At 41.3% G+C, this 14,316-nt stretch overlaps 1 protein-coding gene across 1 annotated transcript in view; it reads left to right on the forward strand.

Annotated features, from left to right (window-relative positions):
* Positions 1–14,316, forward strand: part of CPQ (carboxypeptidase Q) — a 544,096-nt gene that overhangs the window by 164,876 nt on the left and 364,904 nt on the right. The window contains exon 3 of the mRNA XM_070383007.1: positions 12,107–12,314. Within this exon, the coding sequence (XP_070239108.1) occupies positions 12,107–12,314 (208 nt within the window). The remainder of the gene's footprint in view (positions 1–12,106; positions 12,315–14,316) is intronic.

Raw genomic sequence — 14,316 nt, forward strand, 5'->3', positions numbered from 1 at the left:
AGCTGAAACTCCAGTACTTTGGCCACCTCATGCGAAGAGTTGACTCATTGGAAAAGACTCTGATGCTGGGAGGGATTGGGGGCAGGAGCAGAAGGGGACGACAGAGGATGAAATGGCTGGATGGCATCACTGACTCGATGGATGTGAGTCTGAGTGAACTCTGGGAGTTGGTGATGGACAGGGAGGCCTGGTGTGCTGCGATTCATGGGGTTGCAAAGAGTCGGACACGACTGAGCGACTGAACTGAACTGAACTGAATGCCTTTCTGCTTAAATCACTCCTGCTTAAACTGTATGGTGATAGCTTTTAATTATAATTGTAATGGGATTGACATTGATAGCTGAGTTTATGTCCTTCCAGTCGATGGACTTTAATAAACAACATCCTGGAAATTTTCTCATTCTGATATTTCAATCATGTCTCTAGAACTTTCTTTTAGAGGTAAATTGCTGTATCAAACTAATTATGAACCTGAGCCAGGTTTCTTATTGTTGAGAGCAGAAATTCTGTTTGGTTACAGTATTTTTTCCCCAACTTTTACTTCTCTAAGAAGAGCATAGGACAGTTAACATTTCAAAACATAGCTTTACAAAAATCCCATTTTGGAATGCCAGATTGTCACAGAGTTGTTTTCTCTCTCTGATATAACACTACAATAACATTATTTTATACTTGGTACAAACACAACCACACCAGTTTCTATCGTTTTTGCCCTCAATTTTTGAAGATGGAATTTAGAAAATGCATTTAGCTATGAAATATTGAAATCTCCTGAAAGTATATAGACTTATTTAACTGCACAACAGGGCTTCTTGTTTCTTTAGAAGTAACATTAGATGGGTTAGCTAACTGAGCTGCCGAGACTGTATTTTAATAATCTCTAGGGCTTATCTCCTGCTTAAAATTCTTTGTCATTTAGTCTATGTGTGTTAAATCACTGACGCTTACTAATTCTTCTTCAGATTTGTTTTCTTTCTACTGTTTGGTGTTTGATCACTTTGATGTTTGATGGGAGGAAGACAGTAGTTATCTAATTTTCACTGAACGGTCTTCCCTAAGGCATTAAATATATTTATCCTATATCTTATCTGTCATCAGCTGCGGATTGTAAAATACCGATAGAAACTTGGAATTCAAGGCTCCTACATCACTCAGCTCTTCCTCAGTAATGCACAACCCCCAAATCTCTGTGACTTGCAACCACCAAGTTTCATGTCATATGCATGCATGCGTGCTAAGTTGCTTCAGTCATGTCCAACTCTTTGTGACCCTATGGACTATAGCCCATCAGGTTCCTCTGTCCATGGGATTCTCCAGGCAAGAATCCTAGAGTGGGTTGCCATGCCCTCCTCCAGGGATCTTCCTGACCCAGGGATCGAACCCACGTCTTGAACCCGCATCTGTTGTCTTCTGCTTTGGCAGGTGGGTTCTTTACCACAAGCAGCACCTGGGAAGTTCCACGGTTTATGTCATATATATAACATAAATTTATAAACAAACTTTTTAAATAATATATTTAAAATATATTTATATATGTATTATAATATATATATATATATATATTATATATGTATATAAAGTTGGTAATGCCCTTGTTTCTACCTCAGATCTCTTTTTTAACCCCAGGATTCAGGCTGAAGGAAAAACCCATCTGGGACACTCCATTCTTGTGGCTGAAAGTAAAGGGTTCTTCAAAGGCAGTCAAAACTTAACAATGGCTCTTACATTTCCCACCCAGCTGTGACCACACACCCTGGCCTCTCACATTCCATTGGCCAGAACAAGTCTCATGGCCAAACCCAGTGTTCCAAGAGATACCCTGCAGTTTACAAGGCAATTGATGAGTGGGTGGTCATTTTTTTTTTAATAAAGAAACGTAGAGGAAATCATCAAATATAGCACAGATGTAATTTTAGATAGGGCTACTGGCATCTTTTTCTGTTTTGGCCTGTTCTTCTGATGCTACTTAAAAATGTCCCTTCCATCCTCCTCTCTCCCATCACTCCTTCTGTACCCATTGCTGCCAAGCAGACCCATGAGACCTACTCAGTTTCTTTGCCCAGCCTGACTTGAGCTCTTTATGATATGCTGCCTAAGTTATCAATTTAGTCTAAATTGAGAAGAAGTCACACAGCCTCTGGAGCTGTCTGACCTGATAAAGACTAGCTTTGCTCTGAGCCAAGAGGCTCCCTCTTTGTTGAAGTCATACCTACTATTTTTGTTTTACTTCTGGTAATCGTTTGAAATGAAATTTTAAATAAATCATATATTTATTGCTTATACTTATTCTGTGTATGTCCAGACCCCTTGCATACCTATTCTTGTTTTATAATGCTTTGTAATATACAGAGTAATTTTTACCTCTATCATCTTAAACAGTGCTCCCACGAATCCTGATGGTATCAATATTATTGTGATTCTCATGTTATAGGCTGGGGAAAGTTGGGCAACTTGTTCCAGATCAAAGGCTAGTGAGCCTTGTAGCCAATATATAATGATGGAGACTTCTTATTACTGATAAAGAAATACCCCATTTAAAGTATATAGTGAAGAATAATATATATATATAATGTAACATATAAACACTTTGTTAAAAAGTTTTAGCGTAAGATGCTTGTTTTACCAGTAGGATTCACATTATTCAGATGGAGAAAGAAAAATATCATAGGGTATCACTTACATGTGGAATTTTTATCTACAAAAGAGAAATAGAAAACAATTTTATGGTTAACAAGGGGTAATGGGAGAGGGATAAATCGAGAGATTGGGATTGACATATACACACTGCTGCTGCTGCTAAGTCGCTTCAGTCGTGTCCGACTCTGTGCGACCCCATAGACAGCAGACCACTAGGCTCCTCTGTCCCTGGGATTCTCCAGGCAAGAATACTAGAGTGGGTTGCCATTTCCTTCTCCAATGCTTGAAAGTGAAAAGTGAAAGTGAAATCGCTCAGTCGTGCCTGACTCTTAGCGACCCCATGGACTGCAGCCCACCAGGCTCCTCCGTCCATGGGATTTTCCAGGCAAGAGTAGTGGAGTGGGTCGCCGTTGCCTTCTCCATACTAGTATAGTATATGTAAAATAGATAACTAGTAAGGACCTACTGCATAGCACAGGAAACTCTGCTCAGTACTCTGTAATGACCTATATGGGGAAAGAATCTAAAAAAGTGAGATGTGTATAACTGATTCATTTTGCTGTTCACCTGAAACTAGCACAGTATTGTAAGTCAACTATACTTCAATAGAAATGAAGCAAACAAAAATTTTCAAAATTGTCTTCATTTTGAATGATTTGATCACTAAATTTCGGTTGATATACACCTTTCCCCAGGAAAACCGTTACGTAGATTGGACAGCGCGGATAGTGGAGTGCAGAACTCCAAGTCAGTCTCCCCATCACAGTCAAAGGTGTCCCTTCCACACTCTTGCCCAAAGTGGGTTCACTGCTCTTTTCCTCTACTGCCCTGCGCTACTCCAAGCCACTGTCACCTCTCAGGCAGAATGTGGCGGTGGTCCCCTAAACAGCTGTCCTGCAAGCCCGCCTCCTTTCCTTACCTCCTCCAATGCTTCATCACCCTGAGCCCAGTGATGTTTTCTAAATGTAAATCTGAATTTGCCTGACTTCTCGATCCCCACCCAAATGCCCTCCATAGTACAGCTACAGGGCTCCCGTGTGATGTTGCCTACATACCGCCCGTCTCCTCTCATGCCATCCTTTCCCTTACTGTCTACATACTGGAATCTCAGTACTCTCCTCCCTTCCACCTCTCCCCAGCCTCCCTGCCAATGTCCTGTAGTCCCTCAACACTCATTCCTGAGATCGCAAGGACTTCCCTGGTGGCTCAGATGGTAGAGAATCTGTCTGCAATGCAGAAGACCCAGGTTTGATCTCATGAAGATTCCCTGGAGAGGGAAATGGCAACCCACTCCAGTATTCTTGCCTGGGAAATACCATGGACAGAGGAGCCTGGCGGTCTATGGGGTCACAAAGAGTCAGACACGACTGAACAACTAACAACACACCTTCTCAGCAAAGCTAAAACAAATCCTGTTTTAGTCTATAGAAACTCACCTCTCTATCTCCACTGTCACTGAGGCCTGTGGATTTTATTCCTTACATACCACTGGAAACTGACCAAGGTGCACAGTATCTTGCAGCTGCTCACTTTTCCAGATGTATTAGATAACTGGTTTTGGCGAAAGCCCTTGCTCACCCACACCAATCCCCATTACAAGGAAATACCAGGGGCTGGGGAGAAGGCTACCATTTCAGACATGTTTCAAACCAACCATGTTTCAAAGCAACTGTGATTCAGACACAGTGCACCTCATGTTCTAGGCTATGAATGCTCCCTTTGATAATCACTAAGCTTGATCAAGGTGCCTTATTGTGTGACTGCCTTGCCTGCTGTGGAAGCAGTTTGGATTCTAAGTGATCAGATTGCTAAGGACCAGTCTGTGCTGTATGCTGTGGCTAAGGGTATTGCTGAGTTGGGTCTCTGGACAACCTGAGTGGCCTACATTACATGTTGATTAAAAATAATGGTCCTGGAGTAGCCTCTCCAGCAAAAGACAAAACGTGCAAACTCTGTATTTTAGAAGTCAAGGTAGACAAGCTGCTTTGCTTGCGGCCCGTCCTCAAGTGTTAGTGTGGAAAGACAGCTTGCGGCATGCTGCGATGTTGAACAAACGAAATGGTGAGAATTTATTGTCTCCTTGGATTGTGATGAAGTCAGGTCCGGGCTCACTTGCAAGGCGGACGGACAAGGTTTGATTGGAGCTGGCTCTCGGAGGCCAGTGTGGATAGGGCAATTCAGTCACTGGAGCAGTGTTTTGCCTCTTGCTCTTCTAACTTTCACGCAGATAATAGCTTCAGTTCAGTTCAGTCGCTCAGTCATGTCCAACTCTTTGCAACCCCACGGACTGCAGCACGCCAGACCTCCCTGTCTATCACCAACTCCCAGAGTTTACTCAAACTCATGTCCATTGAGTCAGTGATGCCATCCACCATCTCATCCTCTGTCGTTCCCCTTCTCCTCCCACCTTCAATCTTTCCCAGCATCAGTGTCTTTTCCAATGAGTCAGTTCTTCGCATCAGGTGGCCAAAGTATTGGAGTTTCAGCTTCAGCATCAGTCCTTCCAATGAATATTCAGGACTGATTTCATTTAGGATGGCCTGGTTGGATCTCCTTGCAATCCAAGGGACTCTCAAGAGTCTTCTCCAACACAACAGTTCAAAAGCATCAATTCTTTCATGCTCGGCTTTATCTATAGTCCAACTCTCACATCCATACATGACTACTGGAAAAGTCATAGCTTTGACTAGATGGACCTTTGTTGGCAAAGTAATGTCTCTGCTTTTTAATATGCTGTCTAGGTTGGTCATAACTTTCCTTCCAAGGAGTAAGCGTCTTTTAATTTCATGGCTGCAGTCACCATCTGCAGTGATTTTGGAACCCCAAAAAATAAAGTCTGCCACTGTTTCCACTGTTTCCCCATCTGTTTGCCATGAAGTGATGGGACCGGATGCCATGATCTTAGTTTTCTGAATGTTGAGCTTTAAGCCAACTTTTTCATAAGATAATAGCTTCGTTTAACCGTATTTTCCTGAAAATTATTTCAAAGACACTCTTCTACTTGTCTTCTTAGAATTCATAGAATGATAGGGGTCCATAAATATCTTGGTTAACAATTAGAAGATTTTAGAGTGTCACACTGTCTGTTTTTTGGGACCTGGCAGGAAATCTCCTATTCACTGAATTTGAATAGATGTTTCACCTGTTTTGGGGTTCCCTTCTTTGTTCTTTACCTGGGAATGCCCTTTTCTTTATTTTCAGCCTACTGAAATCTTTTAAGTCCCACTTAAAGTTGATCTTATTGGGAAACTTGCAAGATTTCCCCCTATCAGAATTGATATTGATTTATGTTACTTTTTTCATGAAATTTTACTCTGTACTTTAAGCGCTTGTGACATCCTGTGCTTTTTAAAGTTATTATTTACCTATTTTTCTTCCCCAGATTATACAATTTTTGAGGACAGAAATGGAACTTAAAGTTCCTATTATCCCAATGCTCAACACAAATTCCACCCAGCAGGAGGGCTGTAAATTTTTTCAATGACTTTGAATCTTTAACGCTTGTTCTTCCATGAAAAGGTTGGTGCACAATCATTATCTTCTCCCCCAAAAGATGGATGCTCAGAAAGGACTGTTCTGAAGTTCTTTTTATTTGCCTTGCCATGAATTTGCAATTTCCTTACCACTTCAGGCCAAAACATCAAATTTCCAAGAACAGCTTTTATCCTTTTTTCTGTAATTGAATTCAGGAAAACCAACCACTCCACTGGACCTAGTAGCCTTGTATAGCACACTTGGAATAAGATTACATGGTGAAGAGTGAGACACTAGGCTTTCTTTTAGGTGGGGCTGGAGTAATTCCTGTTTGGGGTTAAGTCTTCTGAAATCAGAATCCATTTCCTGAGACTTCCCACTTTGAATTGAGCCCCAGAGACATGTTTTTCTGTCTGTAATCTTTTCCTTTTAATAATAGAAAAGATTATGAAATTCTCACATCACTATCTTCCTACTCTTAACTGTTCTTGGGAGGAATCAGGGCAGAAGAGACTGAGATTTGAGTCTCTGTATCAAATTTTCCATAGAATAAATGATCCCAGCCAACACCACAGCAGTCAGCGTCTGTTGTCTCTGCAAGAAAACTGCAGCACTAACTATGCACAGGGTGAGGCGTGTAAAAAAATAAGTGAATCAATTTTGAAAATTAGAAATGGAGAATTAGAAGTGGAGAATAGAAGGGAGCCTGAGGCTTTTTATACTATTTTTATAATAATAACTACCACCATTCTTTTCATTGCTCTAACAGTTTGATGACTCTTGTCCTAGAGTGAAACATCCCTCATAGCTCCCCTGTGAGAAGACTGGAACCTAGTGTGATAACAGTGCTCTGATGTATGAGCAAGATGAAGGAAAAATAAAGGATAACTTTAGGCAGCTTTTTATATACTTACTTATGTTTCTTATTCCTCTTCAGATGAAAATCCAGAGCTTTTCTTTTGATATGTTTTACATTTCAAAAGAAGATAGCAAAGATGTTAATAGGAAGAGCATGACCCTTGGATTCAGATGACCAATAATTCAACTTTCAGTTTCAGCACCTTGTAGTCGTGTAAATTTATTTCTATGCACTTCCGTGTTCCTAATGACTACTTTGCAGAGTTGCTATGAACACTGGTTTAAACAATAGATACTCACTATTATTATTTTATCAATTATACTCACTTACAGAAATGTGTAAGTTTCTTGGATGTATACATTTTAGGGGAGTGATCATGGATGGGATATTATTACACTTATTTTTTGGTTTCTCTTTATTTCATTCTGTATATGCATGTGTACATGTGTGCATTTGTGCCTATGAGTGTGTATGAGTAAATTTCACATATTACATGTCAGGTACCACTTAAGGCATTTTGACAATATTAATGAATAAGGCAGACAAGAATTTCTACCCCGCTGCCCCCCCCTCCACCCCCTGGGGCTTACATTACTGTAGTAGAAGCAGCTGGAAGCAGACAACTGCTATTGAAAAATTAAGCTAGAAAAGAGAGATGGGGGTTGGGAGTGGGTTACAATTATTAATAAGGAGTTCAGGACATCTGATAATGGTTTTATGTTTGAGGTTTTCATATGCTAGTTTTAAGAACGAGGGCATGAAAAGAAGGGAGCAGAGAGGAGAGAAAAGAATAGCAGCCTGCTGTGTAGGAGAGCAGAAGGCTTTCCTTTGCGTACCATGTCAAAACACAATTAATATGGAAGAGTGAGGTTTTCTGGATGGCCTGGTTTTATTTTATTCATTTTGAGCAAAAATCTTGCTTAAGTATTTTTGTACATACCCTGACTTCCCAAACAGTGGGTACTGAATACAGGCTGCTGTAGGAGGCCCTGCGGTGATGGCCACGTCTGTTCCTGCCTGTCCTGAAGCAAGCCCCCCGGGGTCAGCAGAGGCGCTTTTGGCCATCTGCCTACGTAATAGCTGAGCCTGCGGTGATTACGCATTCTACACAGTAGCCATTATTTACATGTGGCTATCTAAATTTGAGTATAAGTTGATTAAAAGAAATGGCATTAAAAATTCAGTTTCTGAGTCACATTAGTCACATTTAAGGCATTCAGGGGGACCCCGCTGGTAGTCCAGTGGCTAAGACTCCGCAGTCCCAATGCAGAGGGCCTGGGTTTGATCCCTGGTTGGGGAACTAGATCCCACATGCCACAGCTAAGAGTTCCTATGCTGCATCCAAGAGCCTGCCTGTCAAAATGTAGATCGGAAATCCTGCATGCCACAGCTAAGACCTGGTGCAGCCAAGTAAGTACAAAAATAACGTGCTGGTAGCCACATGTGTCTAGTGGCCGCCATGTTAGCCCAGACACAGAGCATTTCTGATACTGCAAAAATGTCAGTAAGTGCGTATTTGTTATGTTTCATGTTCCTGTCTCTGACATTGCTTTTTTTCCCCCTGTGGTACTGCTATCAGCTTCCAAACCTATCTCCTTTCTGATTTATTGTTTCTCATAGTTCATAGGTTTAAGCACTAGATTTAGAATTTTATAGAAATAAGGGTAACTAGGCTTTAAGAGCAGAAGAGCTTCCTTATGTTCAAGCGCCTGAGTTTTTATACTTGGGATTTATATTTCTGTTCTGACTGCCCCGAGGCCTTTTTTGCTTGGTTGTTGTTGTGCAGCTGTGCTCTGGGTGGTCAGAGAGTCAGACTGCTGAGTTATTGTGGGAGAAGTGCTCTCAAACTTTAAAGATAAAATTGCACTTCTATGGAAATGCTTTAGATCCAGTCAATAGCCCCTTATGTGGAGCAGTGCCATTTGAGGAAAGCTTATTGACTGGCTGCCTACACACACACTGAGCACTATGTTAGGCCCAGGAGATACGAACCAAAGCAAAAGCCCCAGACCCCGAAGAGTTCCCGGCTTAGGTGGTATTGTCAATCATAAATGAGCAAAGTTGCATTGTCTCTTAGGCATTCCTGGTGGCTCAATGGTAAAAAATCTGCCTGATAATGCAGGAGACCTGGGTTTGATCCCTAAGCTGAGAAGATTCCCTGGAGAAGGAAATGGCAACCCACTCCAGTATTCTTGCCAGGGAAATCCCATGGACAGAGGAGCCTGGAGGGCTACAGTCCCTGGGGTTGTGAAGAGTCAGGCACGACTGAGCGACTAAACAACAACATTGTCTAGTGCCTGGGTATGCCCAGGAGACTCTGAAAGTCAAGAGTTGAGTGGTGCACTAACCAGCCTTCCTGGAGGCAGGGGGAGAGGGGTGAGGCAAAGAGGCCAGAGTCCTTGAGAATGCTCCCTAAAGTAATGATTCTTTTTTTTTTTTCTATTTCTTATTTAAATTTTATTTTTATTGGAGTATAGTTGACAGAGGATGAGATGGCTGGATGGCATCACTGACTTGATGGACATGAGTTTGAGTAGACTCCGGCAGTTGGTGACAGACAGGGAGGCCTGGCGAGCTACAGTCCGTGGGGTCACAGAGTCAGACACAATTGAGCAACTGAACTGGCCTGAACTGAATAGCTGGTTTACAGTGTTGTGCTAGTTTCAGATGTACAGTAAAGTGAATCAGTCATACATATTCATATATCTGCTCTTTCTTAGATTCTTTCCCGATATCGGCTGTTGCATAATATTGTGTAGAGTTTGAGGGAGTGATTCTTAAACAGCATCTGAGGATAAATAGGTGTTAGTCACATGACAAAGTTGGGAGAGTGGGGTCAACAAGACATATCTACCGTAGTGTGAACGAAGACACTGAGAAGTGAACTGCTGTGGTGAGAGTGGGAACTTTAACTTTAGTATTGACTGAATTTAAAATAAAAGGGAGCCCACGTCTATACAGACAGACAGGCTTTGACTGTTACTGTGAGGTGACGGGTAATGGGCGGGGGGGGCGGGGTGGGCAGGGAGATGGTGGCACAGGCTGCTCTGACTTTTCCGCAGTTTGAGTCCTTCACCCTGGTGGCTCTGTGGAAGTTAAATTTGAGGGAGCTGGGCTGGAGGCTGGGACACTAGTGGTGGTGAGGTGAAAGAGGAGCAACTCATGGTCCAAACAGAAGGGCACCAGAGTCTGATGTGAGAGGTGTAATGTGGCAGAGCAGAGGCCTGCTTTCAGGTAGTACTAAGGAGTAAGAGTCTCAGTATTTGAGGACTGATGGGACCTGGAGGATGAAGGAGACAGAGGAATCAGAGATGACCCTAAGCTTTCAGGAAAACAGATTAATTTGAAGACTTCTTGCAAGTTCTTGGTGATAGATTTTGACCTATAGCTGCTTCTAGTGTTCTGCATTGGCGACTGATGTCTAGGTTAGGTTTTGGCTCATTAGGACTCTGTCACTCACATTTGTTAAAAGAACTTGAACCATAGACCCTAGTGAAGCACTCCCCTTGTATGATTTTAATTTTGCAGTGGCCAATGAAAATTTATAGAAACTTGGCTTCGTTTCTAGTGGCTCCAATCCAGATGCCAAAATTACCCCATTGCTGGGACACCCCTTGGGTGGACCATCGAATCTGTTATTCATTAGAAACAGCTGAAAAGCATCAACAAAATTCCTGTGACATGCCAACAATAACGCCAGTCAAATTTCAAGGTAACTCCAGGTTTCAAAAAGTTATGAATCTCAAAGTCCATCTAGCCAAGCCTTTATTTGTATTTTTACACATATTTATCATGTGAAAAAGCTGGTGGCTATCTTACTTTTCATAATTGTCCATTGCTTTCCTTAGATTATGAATTAAGTTCTGAGTTCTGAATGTTGGTGGAGACATACTTGTAGATCTGTAGTCAATCACTTTAAAGCGATGGTACAGATTCAGTCTGGATGGTGGAACCAGAAGCGGAGAGCAGCCAGCTCAAAGGGTCCATTGTGTGGGGCCCATGTTGAAATTCTCTCATAACTGCAGTGCATTTAAAAAGGATTTTCCAAGTAACAGTTACTATTTTAATGACATGTTAAGCTTCCAGAAGAACTTGATTCTCTAGTTTGCAAGACTAAAGAAATGTGCCAAATAATCCATGTTGATACTTGGGTTTTTACTGCCATATTTCATGACTGCCTGGCTGAAGCTATAAAGCAGTAGGTGCCTGCCTCCTTACTTTAGATAGTTATATTTAGCTACTGCATCTGGCCTTTGTTGCTAAATATTTTTTTTTCTTGTCCCTGTAACTGTGCCATCAAATTGAATCCTCAGTGGTCTGGCAGTTTTTGAATGACTTCTCAGAAGCTGTGAAATCCTGTCCTAATCAGGAAGATTTGGGCAAGACTTGTGGTGTGAAAAAAGATGTCACATCTTTCTAAATGAGACAACAGGATTATAGAACAGTTACATAGCATCTTCAGAATTTTTAGGTGAAGAATAGTGAAATGTTTGGTAATGAACAAGTCCTATAAATCGAGACATGGGCAGTTTTCACATTCTTTAAAAGGATTCAGTACAAAGAAGGAAAGAAAACAAGCTGACTTTTTGTGGCTCTTGGGAGAAGTTACATTAACTATTTGTTAAAAATTGGAAGTATGAAAATCATTGGCTCCTAAGAATTTTTTTAGTAAACTGCCGTCCTTTGTATGATGTCAATGAATGTTGTTTAGCCACATATCAAAATAGTTTTATGAAAAGATAAATATGTGTTTCATTAATCCCAAGGGAAGCTTTCTAAAATGTGTTTTTTAAATAAATAATTAGTGTCATTTTGTGAAACTCATGACCTGTTAGGGTGGGAAAGAGACAAAAAAAAAAGACATCTTTGCAAGCAATTTGTGGTTTAATAGCAGCTGGTCAAATGAGTTGAAAAACCTAATGAGTCGTATATTAAATGTTTTGAATGCCTTTTCTCTTTCTTGGGAAACTGGCTAACCCCTATAGTCTTTCTCCCATAGCAAATGGCTCTGAAACTTTGATCTTTGCAAACCAGTTTGCCAGATGTAGTGGATAGAGCGTGTGTGACCTTTTGTGTGCCAATTCAACCTGGCTGATCGGAAACCACGCGTTAATCTTGCATGACTTTTACTTGTAGGCATTACTGCGGAAGTTCTGGTGGTGACCTCTTTCGATGAACTGCAGAGAAGGGGGCCAGATGCAGAAGGGAAGATCGTCGTTTACAATCAACCTTATACCAACTACTCCGCAGCAGTGCAGTACCGCATGGAGGGGGCGGTGGAAGCTGCCAAAGTGGGGGCTTTGGCATCCCTCATTCGCTCCGTGGCTTCCTTCTCCATCTACAGGTTGGTCATTGAGTTCATTTGAAACGCTTTAAAAAACCAGGGTTTTCCATCAAAGAGAAGCCCTTCCAGAATAAAAACAAACTAGTCAAGTGACAATACTGATTGTTCATGGAATTTCCCCCCATTCCACATTTGGTCATTTGTTTGTAATAACTTCTTTGGCCTTTTCAGGATTCCAAGCATCATTTGTGCATTCCTTTAAAAAGTTTTCCACATCCACGATGATCCCATAACATTTCTTATATAACCAGTATGTTTTATGTATTTTCATTGGAGGGAGAGCTGAATTCACGTCTGCATTTCATCAAAGATTCCTAATGACTTCAGAAGAAGCCAGACTTTTTTCCATTGTTGCTGCTGCTGCTGCTGCTAAGCCGCTTCAGTCGTGTCCGACTCTTTTGTGACCCCAGAGACGGCAGCCCACCAGGCTCCTCCGTCCCTAGGATTCTCCAGCCAAGAACACTGGAGTGGGTTGCCATTTCCTTCTCCAATGCATGCAAGTGAAAAGTGAAAGTGAAGTCACTCAGTCATGTCCGACTCCTAGCGACCCCATGGACTGCAGCCTACCAGGCTCCTCCATCCACGGGATTTACCAGGCAAGAGTACTGGAGTGGGGTGCCATTGCTTTCTCTGTCCATTGTTGCTAGAGAAGTGAAATACAAATAAAGTGGGTAACTTGATGGGGGCCATCTATGGTGTAGAGGAAAGAGTTGAGGCAGCAGAGGACCTTGGATATAAATCTGTTTCTAAAGAACTAAGAGGTCTTGGGAATGTTCTTTTTTTAATTGAAGTATAGTTGACTTACAGTATTGTATTAGTTTCCGACATACAGCAAAATGAGTCAGTGTTTTTGCAGCTCATACTCCATAAGTTATTACAAGATAATGCCTATAATTCCCTGTGCTATACAATATATTCTTGTTCCTTCTTTATTTTATACATAGTAGTTTATACCTATTAATCTCATACCACCTTGGAATATTCTTAAAACTCTTTGGGCCTCAGGATTCTACTCTATTAATTGTTGATAATTAATGACAATACTTTCACAAAATTATTTTGAGATTGAGGTAAACTTATGAAAGATATTCAGTTTTCTATAAAGGTCTATTTTGAGGGCAATGGAAACTTTGTCTTTTTCTTTGTATTTCTGATTGAGGTATTTGCAAAGCGCTTTATTGACCCTCAGCCCTGGGAGGAAATTTGGCATTGCAGTGGGTAAAAGTTCTAAAAACTGACCTGGAGACATTGAGTCAGTTTAATAGCTACATATGATAGTGTCACGTATCAAGGATAAAATATTTGAGAAACATGGATAAAAGAAACACCATTTCAGTCTTGTAGCTTGGTCTGTTTAAGATAAAAGAAACATGCAAAAGTAACTGCAAACAGGGTTTATTTGGATCTCAAGACTAGATCCTTAGTATCTTTTGTAAAGGAAGACTTTTGTATTCTGTACAATTGTTCTTTGGCACTGGAGTCACAGCTGCTTGACCTCAATTAGCACCCTGTGTCCTTGAAAATAACTGAGGAGGCATCAGAGCCCAGTCAGAGTTGTTCAAAAGTGCGCGGAAAAGGAAAGGGACATTTTCTTTTACAGGTATAAGATATCTTCCCAGGGGAGGAAGTTGGGGCATGCTGAAACCACTTGTTTTCAAGTTTTAAGAGAGAAAACCTAGTTACAGTGATGGCATAGTGCTTAAAATAATGCTCTTTGTAGAGTCCTTAAAAGTTTGGTGACTAGTGAAATAATGATTGGGCCATATTCTTTCAGATGGTTAGTCTTCCCAGGGGGGAAGTCCTGAGATGGATAACTCACTTCCCAGAATACTTCAGTCACTCCTTAGAATAACATGCTCAGCAGCTTGTGGCCATTCACCATGGTTTCGCTGGTCGTGAGACCTAAATTATGGGGCTAGTCTGTTGCTTTGTGAAACTGGGTAAATGCCAGAAACATTTATTTAAAAACTACTACTCATAAGACTAAAAAATTCCCAGATGA

Source organism: Bos mutus, chromosome 14 (genome assembly GCF_027580195.1).
Source record: "Bos mutus isolate GX-2022 chromosome 14, NWIPB_WYAK_1.1, whole genome shotgun sequence".
In the NCBI taxonomy this organism is placed as follows: Eukaryota; Metazoa; Chordata; class Mammalia; order Artiodactyla; family Bovidae; genus Bos; species Bos mutus.